At 54.5% G+C, this 15,675-nt stretch overlaps 4 protein-coding genes across 4 annotated transcripts; 1 reads left to right on the plus strand and 3 right to left on the minus strand.

Moving 5' to 3' along the window:
- Nucleotides 1–534: 534 nt before the first annotated feature.
- Nucleotides 535–2,809, minus strand: EI97DRAFT_484694 (MFS general substrate transporter; the record flags this gene model as incomplete). The annotated part of the gene is made up of 7 exons (XM_033802119.1): nucleotides 535–678; nucleotides 747–1,089; nucleotides 1,252–1,382; nucleotides 1,519–1,912; nucleotides 1,992–2,219; nucleotides 2,294–2,504; nucleotides 2,569–2,809. The coding sequence occupies 7 exons, from the start codon at nucleotides 2,807–2,809 to the stop codon at nucleotides 535–537; spliced, it is 1,692 nt and encodes a 563-aa protein (XP_033656480.1).
- Nucleotides 2,810–3,162: 353 nt separating this feature from the next.
- Nucleotides 3,163–5,077, minus strand: EI97DRAFT_448726 (arylsulfatase-like protein; the record flags this gene model as incomplete). The annotated part of the gene is made up of 4 exons (XM_033800178.1): nucleotides 3,163–3,513; nucleotides 3,569–3,649; nucleotides 3,708–4,556; nucleotides 4,604–5,077. The coding sequence occupies 4 exons, from the start codon at nucleotides 5,075–5,077 to the stop codon at nucleotides 3,163–3,165; spliced, it is 1,755 nt and encodes a 584-aa protein (XP_033656481.1).
- A 549-nt stretch (nucleotides 5,078–5,626) lies between these two features.
- On the minus strand, nucleotides 5,627–10,260 carry EI97DRAFT_499465 (uncharacterized protein; the record flags this gene model as incomplete). The annotated part of the gene is made up of 3 exons (XM_033802608.1): nucleotides 5,627–9,317; nucleotides 9,388–9,795; nucleotides 10,085–10,260. The coding sequence occupies 3 exons, from the start codon at nucleotides 10,258–10,260 to the stop codon at nucleotides 5,999–6,001; spliced, it is 3,903 nt and encodes a 1,300-aa protein (XP_033656482.1). The 3' UTR covers nucleotides 5,627–5,998.
- Nucleotides 10,261–10,756: 496 nt separating this feature from the next.
- EI97DRAFT_223932 (uncharacterized protein) lies at nucleotides 10,757–15,397 on the plus strand. Its single transcript, XM_033793886.1, has 4 exons — nucleotides 10,757–14,179; nucleotides 14,232–14,481; nucleotides 14,534–14,931; nucleotides 14,982–15,397. Exons 1-4 carry the CDS (start codon nucleotides 10,891–10,893, stop codon nucleotides 15,056–15,058), a joined length of 4,014 nt encoding a protein of 1,337 aa, XP_033656483.1. The 5' UTR covers nucleotides 10,757–10,890; the 3' UTR covers nucleotides 15,059–15,397.
- The last annotated feature ends 278 nt before the right edge of the window (nucleotides 15,398–15,675 follow it).

Genomic DNA, 15,675 nt, shown 5'->3' on the forward strand with positions numbered 1-15,675 from the left:
TTAGGTGCAGTAGAAGTTGATAAGCCAGACATCTAACAAGACTCTTATTAATGTAATTTGGAGAAACATCACCTTGTTGATTCTGCCCAACGTGGCAGTAAAAGTCCTCCTAATAAGAAGTTGAAATCTTGAAAATAAGAAGGACAACTGTTAGGGCTATTGATCGAGCTTTGAAATTTACTAATAAAGTTTGAGGAAAGCGAGTAGTTCTGCAATAACGTTTGCAATTCACTGGACGTATTTTGTCGTTTTATTTGATCCTGCCTCTCGCTAGCTTTATCCCTTTCCTACCCGTTACTTACTCGTATCCCTCTATCCGCTCACTCTCTATATCATTCTCTCCAACCTTCCTATTGGCCATCCACGCCTTCATCCCCAACCCGGTAACCGTGAAAAATCCCCTCAGCTCTCGTTGCAGTGGGCTCCTCACACTCTATGCTGCCGTATCCCCAGGGCAACAACGAAGGCAGCCAACGCTAGCGCCAATGACAGTGCTACGCATCACTCTTCATCAGCATACTTTCCACATAGTCTTCAAGCTGCCGTTAGAGCTGGAACGAGGAGAAGCATACCATGCGTCCACGCCAACGCCTCCACATAAGCCTTAACCACCAAAGCCGCAATCCGCGGCGTCGCATGGTCAATAAACCGCACGTCCGAAGTAGCCTTGTCGACAATCTATCCACAAGCCTCTGTTAGCAAACCCACTCGCTCTCACACAGAAAAACAATACATACCTCCCTCACCTCTCCCATCCCCAACCCCAACCCACCCTCCCCCAACCGCCTCCCCAAACTCCCCCTCACCACACCCTGCAACACAGCCGCCGCCCCTGCCATCCCCGCCATCATCCCCACGCTCGCGCTCAGATACAACGCCGACGCCGCTACGGCCATGTACTGGTTCGGAATGGCTGCTTGCACGCTGATGAAGAGGGCGGATTGCGCGATGCCGGAGCCGAATCCGCCGGGGATGATGTACAGGGATTCGAGGAAGGAGGTAGAGCCGTGCCAGCGGAGGAGGAGGAGGAGGTAGGAGAGGGAGGCGGAGAGGGTGGAGAGGAGGATCGGGGGTTTGTAGTTTCCGGTCCTAAGAAAGAGTGTAAGTCGAGTGGGATTGTCCAGTTTGAGGTTGGATGGAGTTATGAGATTTGCGAGCCTCGGAGTGATGGAGGCCGATATTGCGGGATTGGGAAGGAGTGGAAGGAGGGAGCTTGGAATGGGAGAGCAGACCAGTAACGAGTTTACGTACCGCTTTATCACCGCGCCGGCTAGGACGCCGCCAATGGCGTTGCCTACCACAGCGGGGACGAGGTGCGCGCCTGCTACGCTGTTGGAGGCGTGGGCCGTGATTTGGAAGTAAAGGGGCACGGCGGACATCATCTATCGTAGTCAGTTGTCAGTTCCTAGGATCGATTCCACCAGCCAACTCTTCATTCATCTTCATCCTCACCAACGATTGATAAGAGACGAAGGAGACGGAAACACTGGGAACAGATATCGATCGAACGCCACTCACCCCCATCTGCCCCGCAATCAAACACGCCATAACAACCACACTCCTCACAAAATCCCCAACCCTCAACAACTCCACCGGAAAAATCGGTTCCCTCGCCCACCACGCCTGGCTCACCAGGAACAGCCCTCCAAAAACGCACCCTCCGCCCACTAGCCCGGGAATCAACGGGTGCGACCACGGCACCTTGACGCCGCCGAGTTCCAGGGGGAAGAGGAAGGAGAGAATGGTAAGCGTCATGAGGGTGGCGCCTACGAAGTCGATGCGGGCGAGTTTGCTTTGGGATTTGGGTTCTGGGTCTGGGTCTAGTGAGGCGTTGTGGGTGGTGTCGGAGGGGAGAGTGAGGAGGATGAGGAAGATGCCGAGGAGTGCGAAGGGGAGTTGGAGGAGGAAGGACCTATTACCGTCGCCTCATTTTAGTCCTAGTCCTGATACTCGATGATGATGATGATGATATTGAAGGGGAGAAGTCTTACCACCGCCAACCCACAGTGTCAGTCAACCCACCCCCCAACGGACCGCCAATACTGCGTCCGGTCGTGGAAACAATGTTGACGTACGAGCGCCAGGACGCTACGTCTCGCAACGGCAGGAGATCAGTTATGACGATGGAGACGAGGACGGTCATGCCCGAGGCGCCCATGCCCGAGATGATGCGTCCGAGGATGAGATGGGACATTCGTGTGCCTAGGCCGACGAGCACTCTGTATACATATCAATCATTAGCAAAAACCCATCCTATACCTATCTCTTTTCCCTGACTGAAGGAGGAACCTACAATCCGACAGCGAACAAAGCATAAGCAACCACCAAGAGCGTTCTCCGCCCATAGATATCGCTCAACTTTCCATACAGTGGCTGCGTTGCCGACGACGCCAGCGAAAAACTGGTAAGGAGCCAGGTCGAGGCATCGAGGGCGTTGAATTCGGAGGCGATGACGGGGTGGGTGGCGAGGAGAAGGGAGCCGTCGGCGTTGGAGATGAAGCCGCCTGGTTTAGGAGTTTAGAGTGGAAATGACATGGGGATGGGGAGGAGTGGGATGAAGTGGTTTACCGATTAGGAGGACGGAGATGATGCGAGTGATGGAGGCATTGGGTTCTGTGGGTGCGGCGTCGGCGTCGCGCTCTGGTGGTGCTTCTTCGTCGACGGCGGCTTTTCTGTGCGGGATGTCTTCTCCATTTCTGCTTAGCTCTCTAGTCGAAATAGTAGTAACATCTTTCAGAGATTCGACACTGCGCCGTGGCCGCAGAAGAGGCGTTCGTTCACTGGCTTCCACAGCTAATGACCCCGTCATGACGATGTCAGATCGCGAGAAAGAGAATCAAGAGTCGTATAAACTCTCCGCACCGAGCTTATCAAAGAAAATATTTTCGATAATGCTAAAAGAGTCATACACCCTTGTCATCCCATTCCCAGCGAACCGACATGCGGCTACAAGCAAACTACTGCACAGTCACGCAGCGCGAATATTGCAAGTGCCCGACGCGATCACGCCATCCGAACGTCGGATTCGAGAACACCATTTTGCTTTGCCCAACCCAAATCCAAAAAAGCAGTCTCCACTTTCCAAATTCTCATTAGAAGTAAAACTTTCATTCATGGTCTCCAGCTCTCGCAGTCTTAGTATTCCCGCTCCTCCGAAATTCTCTAAGTCCACTCTGACCACGCCCTCCCACCCCTATACACCAACCCCTCCCTCTCAAACTGCGGGCCCTCAGCGTCAACAATATACCCAGCTTCACATCTCGTATACTCCACGGGCTTCTGCTCCCTTTCGTAGAAGGCATCGTACCGAGGAGCCAACGCGTCGTGCAGATTTTGCACATTGCCTGCTGGATGCAGCGCTTTCCACGGCTTGACGCAAGTCTCGCCTTTGCAGGACTTCAGCACGAAGAGAAGGGCGTCTAGGCGAGAGACTACTTTATGCAGCGCGTGGCCGAGGAGGGTGATGGAGCTGGACGGGTGTGCTAGAAGGTTATTGAGTTGTCCTGGATCGTCCTGTGGGACTTGTTAGCTCCTACCAGCTGCGCCAGGTCACATTCCCTGTACTCACATTCAGGTCGTACAGCTCGTGGACGTTATTGCACCAGACGGAGTAGTAGAAGTTGTAGGAGCCGGAAATAAGACGTAAAACCTTGTAGGTGTTGTTGTGGTGGAACCGTTCTAAAGGGTCGGTCAGTGCTTGAACAGACGACAGAGTTTGACAACTTGCCTCCGTCCCAGTCCTTTCCTTCCCCCAACGCAAAACCCCAGTACTCAACATTGACATGTTCGTGCCGTGATTCGCTGGCTTCATCTAGACCTGCTTCCGTCAAGGGAATGGCCGCCCCGTCGAAGTCTTCCCGTAGAGAAGTCCCCGTCAAACCCAGAATCGTCGGAGCCAGATCCGTATGCGTGGTAACGATCGCGGTTGTCACGTTTTTCGGAACCCCCGGTCCGCGGATAATCAAGGGTACGTTGATGTCTTCTTCGAACCCGCACTCTTTGCCGGGTTGAAGTCTGTGCTGGCCAATGTGGTACCCGTTGTCGCTGGAGTAGATGATATAAGTGTTGTCTAGCTTCCCGGCGCGTTCCAAACGAGTCACTAGGCCACCCACAATCTCGTCCACACCTTGCAGAGCGCGGAGACGGGAGCGATAAAAGTGATCGTTGTACTCTACGTTTTCCTTGCTTTGACGTGGCAGGCGTTGTATCCAGTTCACGCCTGAGGGGGTCTCGGGATTGAAGTTTGCCGTTCGTGGTACTTTGGCGTCGGGGAAGACGTGGACATGTCGTTCTGCTGGTATCGGTTCTGTAAATTCGGCGACAATGTCTTCGATGTCGCCTTCTAGTCGTTGGATCCTTACGTTGCTGTGCGGTGCTACTGGTGCAACGGTGAGGAAGAAAGGAGCTTCGTTCTCTAGAGCATCTTCAAGGAAGCCATACGCTTTTTCTGCTAGTACATCGACGCTGTGTTGACCTTCGTAGCTGACGGGGGATTCTCTGTTGCGTTGATAGGTGCTGTTGAGGTATTGGTATGTGAACGGATCAAGTAGGAAGTCCTTTGAAACGTCAGCAAGAGTGAGTTTCCCACACCCATTGAGCCTACAGAGCCATTGAACCCCTTCACATAGGGAGACGCATAATTCTCCACCGTATGCGCATTAAGCAGCTTCCCCGTATAATAGGTACTGTAACCCGCCTCTTGCAACCACACGGGCAAGAAATTCTCATTCAGCCCCTGGCTGACAAACTTGGGGTATCCTCCATATGGCGGGCTCACGTCGGTCACGTTGGTATTATGCGCTGCTTTTCCGGTCCACAGAGACACTCTGGAAGGGCAGCAGAGCGCTACGGTGCAGAAGTGGCGGGTGTAGAATGTGCCTTGTTCTATCAGGTGCTTTTGGACAAAGGGCATGTAGGATAGGGAGTTGAGGTGGAGATCTTGGTCGTCGGTGAGGATAAAGACAATGTTCGGGCGAGGCGTATGGGGTCCGAGACGGGCTTGTGAGAGTAGTTCTCTGTTTGGGCTTTGTCCAAAGAGCCCCAGATTGAGGCCGCTCCAAAGGAGCGGAGACCGCATTCTGCTGCACCTAGGTAAAGGTCCGATGTGCAAGTCCTTTTGGAGCGGGAGAGAGGAGAAACCAAACTGTGAAATGCGAAGAACAGAGAAGGAGATAAACTCAAGGTATTAAGAAATTATATACCGCTGTAGATTAGAGCTCATATATGGATTCCAGAAGTCCGGAATGTCCAGATGTAGCATGGGCATATGCTGTTCCCAAGCAATTGACATCGAATTGCGTGCTTGAAGACGAACATCACGCTCTTGAGTGCCTCGGCACGAACATGACCGTGCAGCTCGCGTGCCTGCATATTGACCCACATGGTAGGAGGTTCAGTGAACGTGCATTTTAATTCTCTAGCTAGCAGCAGTATTGCGGACCGAAGCGGATGAAGAGTGAAGGAGAACCTTGGAACCATTGCAAAGAAGGAAGATGTTGAGAAGTTAGACAATTTTGACCGCATGCTCAGTAATATCTTACGTAATCAATCCTACACTAAGACAGCTGCCCTGCAACCTTCAATCCAACCGTAAATCTTCTCTCAGATACGGAGACACTAAGAAAAACCGCAAAGAGCGGACGTCGGAACTTCGACGCCTCGATCAATTATGCGCTCCGACTATAAGCGATAGCTGCAACGCGTCCTCATATACCAATACAACCGACAATCCAACTCCGCCATAAGGGAGAAACAAGAAGAGACAAGAATGCTATTGTGACATAGACATGAACCAGCCGCTATCATCAATCCATCCAAGAATCATGATCTCGGAGGGTGAGAACCCTCACGTATCCTATCACCCAATCCCTTACCGCAAAATCCATAGACAAGAACATAAACAAGAAAGAGAGCCCTTTCCAAAAACAAGACCCAAGCAAGGCGCCTCGCTACGCAAGCTTCGCGCTTCAATCCCAAAATCATCAGGTATATACCGTCGTTATCTCATCGCACCCTCCACATAATACCGACTGCCGATACTCTTCCTAATCAACTGCCTCCTCTTCTCCGCCCTGCGTTCCCTCAACATATCTTTTACGCCACTGAGCCCTATATACTGCACGTGCAACCCCTTCATACCTGGAATCTTCCTTCCGGCGCGCCACGCCTCTCGCCGACTACGTCGTCTCCTCAGACTTTCGTGAGATCGCGATTTTCGGAGACTGAGTTGTGATCCTCGCTTCTCGACACGCCGTGAGCGGGTATTGATAGGTAGCGTAGGACGCTGGATCAAGATCAACGGGGGCTTAGGCCTAGCCGCGGCATTCCGTTGATGCGAGGGAAGTGTGATTTGCGGTCTTCTTCTATTCGTTCCCGCCCGTTCAACACCAAGCGAATTCCCAATCAAGAACCCGCCAGTCCCCTTGAACCCGTTCGTCAGCCTCCGCCCCAACGCTCCCAACTTCCTCCCGCTTGGCTCCGGTTCCACAACAGGCTCGACATCCGAGGTATCGCCACCTTGCGGCAGCACATCATCATCTGAATCGCTTTCTTCGAAGCCGTCCCAGAAGCCGCGAGGGCGCCAGAAGGGATGTAACGAGCCATCTCCTTCGTTGACGGTTGGAACACGGGATTTTTGACGAGCAGCGTGAGATTCGCTGACGTGGCGGCCACGGACGCTGGATGCGCGGGCGAGGATGGGGGTGATGAGGTTGTCAGAGTAGCGGCGGGCACGTTGGACTAGGGAGAGTCGGCGTTGGGGGTGAGAGTTGGATCGGGTAGGAGGGCCGGGTGGGTTGGCGACGAGCTGTTTGTCCAGCTCCTCCGCCGGGGTCGGGGGAATGAATTTGATGACTGGTGGTTCAGGTGCGGCGCGAGGGTTCCTGAGGGGCGAGTCGACGGTACCTGGAACAGGCAGGGTGATTTGCCTAGGAGGTGTTGAGGGTTCGATATTTACAGTGGGCTGTTGAAGGACAGGCCGCTCTTCGGAGGGGATGTCTGCACAGAGAGCTTTGGATGCCAATGCTGGGGCGGCCGGGTCTGAAGACGGCGTATGCTGGTCATTGGGCACCTCTTGATGCTCCAATGGCAGAGTGTTCGGTCGAGCAAGTTGCTGTACGACGAGGAGGGAATGGTTATGATGAGGGTATATGCTCACTGCCGTCGCCTCGCTGACCTCGATTGGAGTGTCTGAGAACTGTGAAAAAGGAGTAGTCTGGGCGAAAAGATGCCTGGCCAAAGCGTGCTCCTCACTTCGAGATGTGGACCTGTCGAAGCTGAGACGCCGAATGTCGTTGGGAGATAAGGCGCACCATTCGTGGCTACGGCGAGGTAGTTCTTCTACGGGGATTCGATCCAGGCTCGGACGAGGATTGGTATCATGAGAAGTAGACGTGCGATCGTGGCTGATGGAGCTCTTTCGCCTTTCATCGGAACGTCCCCGCGTGGGAAGAGAGCCCCTTCGAACAATTGGTGGAGACGCCGATTGTTCCTGTTTGTCCTGAGAGGGACTATTTGGTAGCTCGCTTGCTCCGGGGAAGGGCACAGTCCCTGTCGGGGCGGATTCAACCCCACTGGCCTGCGCATCGAGTTTATCTTCGTCGATGCGATCGGCTGTCGGTCCTGCTTTGAGCTCATTGACGACATTCTCCGGCGAAGCGCTTGGTATTTCTGGGAGAGGTTTGTTGATGGTAACTGGTGGCAGAAGCTGCCGCACACGAGGCGCCTTTTTGAAACTCTGTGCTGGGCTAGAGTCCGATGTCATCTGGTCCGCTGTCTTGCGGAGTTCAACCTCCCGAACAATGGGCTCGGGGGCAGACGAAATCCGCTTGTGGTGATTCCTTTCCCCGGCAATCCCGCGTGATAGTGAGTTCGACCGGCTCATGATCAACGCGGCAGGCTGCAAGACATGTTTCACGGCTTCTTGATGAGCCCGAGTATAGGCAGAACTGTCCTGAATACGACTTCGATTGGAGAGCGACGATATGACACTACCCTCTCCAGTGATGGGCGAGTGGGTACCACTCAGCTTCTTCTGATGAGTGATACTCACCCTATGATGGACCAATCGATTCAGAGGAATATCATCTGGATCGAGGGAGCCGCGGTTAGAATTCGATCTTGAGCTATTCAGTGTTGCATTGTCTGCATCCCTCCTATATGCCAGGTTCTTGCCTGAATGTCGAAGAGTGCGCGGTGTCTTTGGAGGGGTCACAATCACCGTAGCCTCCACCACGGTAGAGCCCATTGAGGATGCAGACAGACGCTTCGCATTGGATTTAGTCGGGGTCTCATCAGCCGGGCGCTTATCAGTCACTTCAGTTGGCCATCCTATTGACTGAGCAAATTGTTCCAGAGAGGGGATATGTGGACTATCTTCGGCACGGGCGGGAAGCTTTGATCCAAGGGAAATTGACCGTGGGGAGCCCCTGGACGTTGTGGCGTCTCCAACGGATCGCGGTAGGAGTTTCTCCGGTGAGGGCCTCGGATTTCGCTTCTTGCGAATGGTAACATTGCGCATCAGATGGGGATCCCATTCTCGGACTGGCGTACGCGGCGATTCTGGAATGTCAATGGGGGCTTGTGTGGATACTTGTTCGTGTGATCCGTTGGCAGGAGTAGAGTTACTCTCGGCTCGCTCGAACGCTAAGCCCAAGCTCCTTTCCTCAGCGACGGTGCTTAATCTATCGGCCAGGGGTGTAGTGGAACGGCTGTTGCTCAAGTCGGTAGAATATTGGTCTTCTTTTGCAGTCTTGAAGGATTCGGCCCTGGAAGAAGGATATGCAAGTATTGATGGGCGCATGGGAGCCGCCACGGACTCACTCGTCCTTTCCGGGCTCGCATCAGGGGTGGGAGGGCTGCGCTGGTTCAAGGGGGTGGTTAGAGATGACTTTTGCGACATGAGGGCTACCACGTTGTCTGCGTGCGGGGGAGGGCTGAAGGCCGTCGGAGGGTCGTCGTCGTCACGGGAGTTTGAAGGTGGTGTGGGAGGAAGACCCGCGTCGGCAGCATTGGAAGCACTGGGCGATAGGAGAGGGCTGCGGTCCTGGTTGCTGAGCTGCGTACTGGCTTCATCATCGGCGCGAGGGCTGACGACCTTGGGGTTTTCCGAGGCGTGTTCGGAGAGGTTAGATTTTAGTCGGGGGAGGGAGTTGTCGACTCTCTGGTTCGGCGCGGGGGTGAAGGAGGGTTCGGGGAGCACGGAGGTATCTGTCTGCGACTCTGGCATGTTCGTAGGCGCTGGGGTTGGAAGGGAAAGAGGCGTCGCTGTTCTTCTCTGGACGTACGTTGCCGAACGGGTAGGTGCTGGTTTCGCATGCCTGGGCAGCTCTACTCAGCGCTTTGAGGACGGCGGGCCATGTCACTTGGGCGCAGGGCAAGGCCTCCTACGGGCGTCGGTCGAGGGACCCGGGACGGTGCAGGCAGGATGACGCAGTTCGGGAGCGGGCGCTAGCGGCGACTACGACGGACGGTTCGAGGAGTGCGACGAGGGCGGCGCAGGAGTTACCGCGGAAGGGGTGGAAGAGGGGGTTGTCGAGGAGTGTCTGCCACAGGCCGGTGAAGTTGGAGCTAGCTGACGAGCTTGAAGAGGACGACTTGGAGACGAGCAAGCAGGCCGTTGGGGTGTAACACGTGAGAGGCTGGCGCACTTCCAAGTTTGGAATTTGAAAGCACGGACCGCTGGCTTTCGATGTCCTGATTCGCCTGATTTGACGTGGCTTGTCACCTGTGGCGTAGTTGACCCGCTGAGGCGGTGCAAGTGCAAAGCCAGCAAAACAGTTTGTGGTTTCTACCGTTCTGAGGAGAAATGTTGTTGTACAGAGAATCTCATGGTTTCACATTGACCGTTGGATCTGGCATCGATCTCGGTGAACGCCTGCACGTAAGCTCAACGGCCTCTCCTGTCACGGGTCAGGTCAGAGCACAGCCTGCAGCTGAGCCTTAGCCTTGTTAACCAGACTCTTCTGGAGGATTACTATGAATGGAATATGCGTCCGGCGCAACACCACTGGGTTAGCCACTCCGTGGTCACGCCGAGTTCATCAATGGTTTACGAAGTACCTACTAGACTACTGCGGAGACATACTTAGATAGCACGGATGCTAGTCGGTAGGGTCCGGTTGAAGGGACTAGCTGTCCAATGAGATGGCGGCTTGGCATCGTGAACCTAACTTCGTCGACGGGGAGCTCGTCCATGAGAACAGAAAGGAGTTGAAGGACGGTGATGATTGAGAGTTTCTTGTGGGTTTTGACATTCGACATGCTTGCTCGGTAGATACTGTTCAGCGATACGCATTCCTAACACGACGCTACTCCAGTAGTGTTACGGCAGGTCGCAATCTCCAGGGTTGGCAAACGAGCATGTGACATTCCCGATGCGGACTAGCCAAAACAGCTCAGGGTCCAACTAGCAACCACTCCCACTCCCACTTATCGCAGCCCAGGCGTGGCCCGCGGATGGCGCAGTCAACACATCGCCCGTCCCTCCTCTCCCTCTCCTATTGCCTCCCTCCCGCGCCCGTTTTCTATATTCGTTGCTTCTCTGTATCCTCCTAGCTACATGTTGCAGCCGGCTTGTCCTTGTTCTTAAACCGTCTTTCCTGGCGGCCGAATGCACGACATGAAACCTGCATTGACTGCCCTCGCATCCCCCTAGATCCCCGCCCTCCCACACGTTCCGGGGGCTCAGGGCTTCCACCAATCGTCCTGCCAACCGTACAACCTCAACAATACCACGACGCTCGTGTACCCTCCTTCACTACCTATCCTACTGCGTCTTACCTCCCAATACACCGTAGCACACAAAACGGACTTCTTCCTCGTTACTTCGACCGCATTCGAAGGGACCGTATTTGCGGGGCCCCGCACTGCCGAAGTGCCGCACCGCTCGCCATGGTCGACGCACGCGACAATACCCACAAGTTGCTCTCCAAGAACCGCTGGCGGACCAAGTTCCTCAACGCCGACGACTCTGCCGCCAAGTCCAAGGCCAATCATGACGACGACGTCAACGACTTCCTGAAACCCTCCACCGATAAGGCTCAGGCGCACAAGCAGGCCGTTGCCGCCGCCTTCCTCGCCAATGCGAAGCCTCGGATTGACGTCGCCAGAGCACAACGATGGCCCGCCGCCAGCGACATAGTAAACAGTGCGGCGGGGAGGAGCCCAAATGCTGGCGCTATGAAGACGGGCTCCAGGAAGAAGGCCGTGAGCGTCAGCTTTGCTCGCACACAGCCAGACATCATCGGCGAGGGAGGGGACGAGTGCGAGGAGCCCTCCATTGAGGTATCAAGGAGGAAGTCCAATAGTTTGTCACGGCCAGACAAGGACCAAGTGCACACGCACCAGGATGACATGAATCTGGGCACCCAGACATTCGATCATGCCAATAGCATGAACAAGGAGGCCGAGCGGAAAGGCATTGTTACCAGGACCCTCACTTCGCGTCACGAACTGTCGCCTCCGCTCCAGAAGAAGATGGAAATGGGCCGCATCAATACACATGCCAGTCCACCTCCACCCCCTACACGAGGCCTAGGCCCCATGGGTCTGGGCGAGAGGCCCAGGTCGCTGCAACGGGCACCCACTGGATTCGACACCGCACAGGACAGCGGTGCCGGGAGGCCGAGCTTAGATTCCACCTACTCACACGATTCCGACAACATATCTCCGGTGGTTCCCAAGAAAACTCCCACTTTACCGCCAACGGCCGAAGAGGACCCAGGATTTCGTCCCATCCAGCGAACTGCAACTGGATGGAGCGAAAAGAGCGCCTCTTCGGACCGTGAGCCACCACCACCACCGCCACCTCATCTCCCTGAACTGGGCTTGAAGGATGATGATTCCCCGCTAGAATCGGTGCCGAACAAGTATCTGCAAAGCGAGCCCACAGATCCCAATTCTTTCTCTGCAAGACTTATTCACAAGATGCGGGCAGATGAGGGGAGGGCTCTGCATGATGCTGCTGCCCGGCGTGCCGCCGAGAAGTCCGCAGGGGACTCGGGTTCTGATTCCGACTCCAAAGCAGCCTCCGCGAATTCGAGCACTTTCAATGTGGGGACCCCGCCTACTCAGTTCAACATTCCTCTTGCTGGCAAAACGCCTCCAAGACTGCCGGGACGAGCTGGCCCTCAAGCATCGTCGTTACCCCGCAGAGACTCGGATGTAGAATACAAAGCATTTTCAGCTGGCCCTGCCCCGGGCCCGCCATCCGCCAGGAGACCTATGCGTTCGGATGTTTATGCTATTGATACCAATACGCGACCCGTCTCTCCGTCTTCTTCACAGTATACCTTACCTTCAGCAACCTCTAGGACTAGGGCGTCACCTCCAAACCGCATAGACCCAGCGTCTGCAACCAGCACCACATCCAATCTACCAATGCCGCCGGACTATGAACGAAGAGAGTACAAAGATCCGAAAGACGAGGCTCCTCCCGTACCGCCTGCCCATAGATACGCTCCTTACCAACGGGTGGTTCCTGCTAACGACGCACGGCCCGATTCCAGGCAAGATTCGGAACGTTCGCGAGCCCCGGGGCGCTCAGATACGAAGTCGCAAGCAGAACTGGCTTTTGCCGACTTCTCGGAACGTGTGCAGCACATGAAGGGCATTTTCGTACTGACAGCACAACTTGCTGGACCCTTATACGATCATACGCCAACCCAGTGGCTGCGCGTCGCTATCTGGTGGTTCTTAAGAGGACGCGCAGGCATGGAAACCTTGATTCGCAGTAGACCCAAAGGAGAGCCACACCAAGAAAGATTGATGCAACCCCACGTCGACCTTGCCAAAGCTTGGTGGATAGTGACAGAGGTCTTGCCCAACCATACCGGTCTGAGAAAATACGGTGACCAACGTATGGAAAATCAAGCAGCGCTCGCCCGGGATGCTGGAGATCATGCTTCGGCCGATATATATGAGGCATATGATAGCATTCTCCACAACCTGAAAATGCTCCTAGGGTCAATGCAGAGGCATCAAAGTATGCCCCCTACTCAAGCTCTCATTCAAGGCCAGGACCAAGCCGTCTGGGTCGAGTACCCCAAGTTTGCACCTGATGCGCAGAGCGTCCTAACTGGAACCGCCTCCAAATCCGTTCTTGCCAACGGATCAGGGCAGCGACATCCCAATCCTTCAATGATTATGCCGTTAGGTGACACGAAATCCGACTTTTGCTATTTCCGCATGTTCGCCAATGTTTCGTTGTCTACCGACGACCCCAATTCGGACCGCATACCGCTGCCGGCGGTTATCTCCGTGCTCCGCCCGAAAGACGACTATCGGATCAAGCTCACAGTATGCAGCCAAACTGAACTGATCAACATCGTGGTGGGATCCAATCCGGACGGGGGTCCCACTTGGAGAGACATGTCCTGGAGACCCAAAAGCCGGGGGTTGACCATTCCACTACGCCACAATTTCAATCTCCTCATCGACCTTAGCGAACAGGATTTCCGCGGCCTGTGGTCGATTGTCGACCACACCAATCGAGTAGAGAGTAACCTACGTGAGCATACCAACGAACGCCTGTCAGCCAAACTCTACCTTCGCGATGTGAGCTATGTCGACTCGTCGAATCCGTCAGCGTTTCCGCCTGGACGTGTGCCCGGCTGCAAATTACTGGTGTTCCGCAAGTTCGAACGGAGCAGCGAGGGTACAGGTAAGAGGAAGCTCCATCGAGGATATAGGCTGGTTGTCGTCACTGGGACCAAGGTTCGGACTCTGAGCTGTGTGAATCACGAGATGGGAACGAACCAGGAACCGATGAATTTCGAATACACCAAGGATCCAGCAGACAACGCTCCCGGTATGACGCTCAGATTCAAGGAAGAGGCTGCAGATAAAAGACGGAAGCTTTGCACCTTGAACATGATCTTCAACGACGTAAAAGAGAGAAATGAGCTATTCGGCACCTTCACCTCAATGAACCAGGGTGAAGACGAAGCAGTCTTCGCACAGGTACCCCTGAAAGGCTTCAGTATCGAGAGCGCGGATCCAGCAGAAGGGTTCAGCCAAAGTGGTCGGGCCGTCCTTGAACGATTTAAATGGCTGGAAGCCAAGGTATTGAACCAAGACCCCGAGGCTGCCGGCTTAGAGTCTGCGCCCACCGTTATGAGCGAGAGTCTTAGGATTGTATGTCGGCATAATGCTGGCATTATTTCCGACCGGATGAATCTAGGTGAGCGGATACATTGCCCTTAAAACCATGCCGATGGCTGACTGCATATGAGGTCCTGGTGAACTGCTGGTTCGGCTTCCTACCAACGGCTCCCCTGAACTCAGCCTGCTCCGCAATCCACAGTACGACATGTCGGTCGCCATTGACCCGTCTCATACCGACAAGGATGTACCGGATGCATTGGCTGACCTTCTGCGGACGCTAACGAATGCATCGACGATACGGACGCTGACCTTCAACTCCTTCAGCGATCTCCACGCTTTCCAGCTAGCCGTGACAGGGTTCCATGTGAAGTTTGATGGGTAAGCTGATATCCGTGCCAATTCATTGCTGCTCTGTGCTCATGTAGTCTAGCATCGCCTCGACGTTCTCAGTCTCCCGCCGCCGCATGGTCGTTCCCATCTACAAGCAATGGACCGCGAACACCATCCGCATCCAGGTCGTCGTCCAAGACAACATTGTGCAACTTCTCGCCTTCTTCGAGGACTTCTCCCACGCTGACGCCATGAACTTCCAAGTCAAATCCATGGACGTCTTCGAGAAGACGGAGAAGGGCGGAAAAGCCTGCGTGAGGCTCGTCGACGCCAAGTTCGCTCTTCCCGTCGAGGAGAGGCGGGGTGAAGGCAAGATGGGTAAAGAAGAGGGAAGGATAAGCGGGTGGGCAGGCATGAAGAGAAGATTTGTCTGTCTGGATCAGATTGAGTATCCTGGCGAGCATGATGACATTCTGATTGCTTTTGACAGCGTCGATAGTAAGTTGCCAGTTAGTGGTATCACAGGGTGTATATTGACTGGTGGCCAGCGCGAGATCGTTTCGCCGAGGCTCTTCCTGCAGTTACGCAGGTCGGGCGCAAATTCACGGTTCGCAGGAAGATATAGGACGGACCTGAGTATCCGTGTTGCCTCCCCTTGCTCGGTTGGGCCGGACGGCCCCTGAGTCGTCGGCGAGCACACGGCGTAGCCCCCGGACTGGGCCAGTTGTATTTTCTTTGATCGTTCTGGCATGATCTGCGGATGTGCCGTGACATGTTGGCTTCTTCTTCAGTTCGAACTGAGGAGCATCACAGGCGTGCAGTCATATCTTCGTTTTCGAGATTTTTCCCGCTTATCCGAGACCACGGGGCAAGAACCCCCTTGTTACCACGGCATCTGTTTTCCTAATCTGAACTCATTTTTGCGGGTCTGTGGCCGGCTGGCCTGCATTGATTACCTACTACAAAGGAGGGTCTGGGCTTGTTCTCCTGTTTCCCTTTTTTCCTGTCTTTTCGTTTTTGCTCTGCATAGCTTGCATGGGCGTTTTCATTGCACAGCAGTGGTAACTGTATGTACTGATGTCTCACGTAGGAGGGAAGGGTGGGAGAGAGGTTTGAGGAGGTTCCAGGATTTTCCAATGATACCAAAGTGGCATGTGAAGATGTGAAATGCTGGAGGTGGTGCAGTTTATCGGAAATTCTGGATAGACTAAGTTTCCGAGTTTTTTGCTTCTTGCTTTGTTG

Source organism: Westerdykella ornata, assembly GCF_010094085.1.
Source record: "Westerdykella ornata strain CBS 379.55 unplaced genomic scaffold EI97scaffold_4, whole genome shotgun sequence".
Classification (NCBI taxonomy): domain Eukaryota; kingdom Fungi; phylum Ascomycota; class Dothideomycetes; order Pleosporales; family Sporormiaceae; genus Westerdykella; species Westerdykella ornata.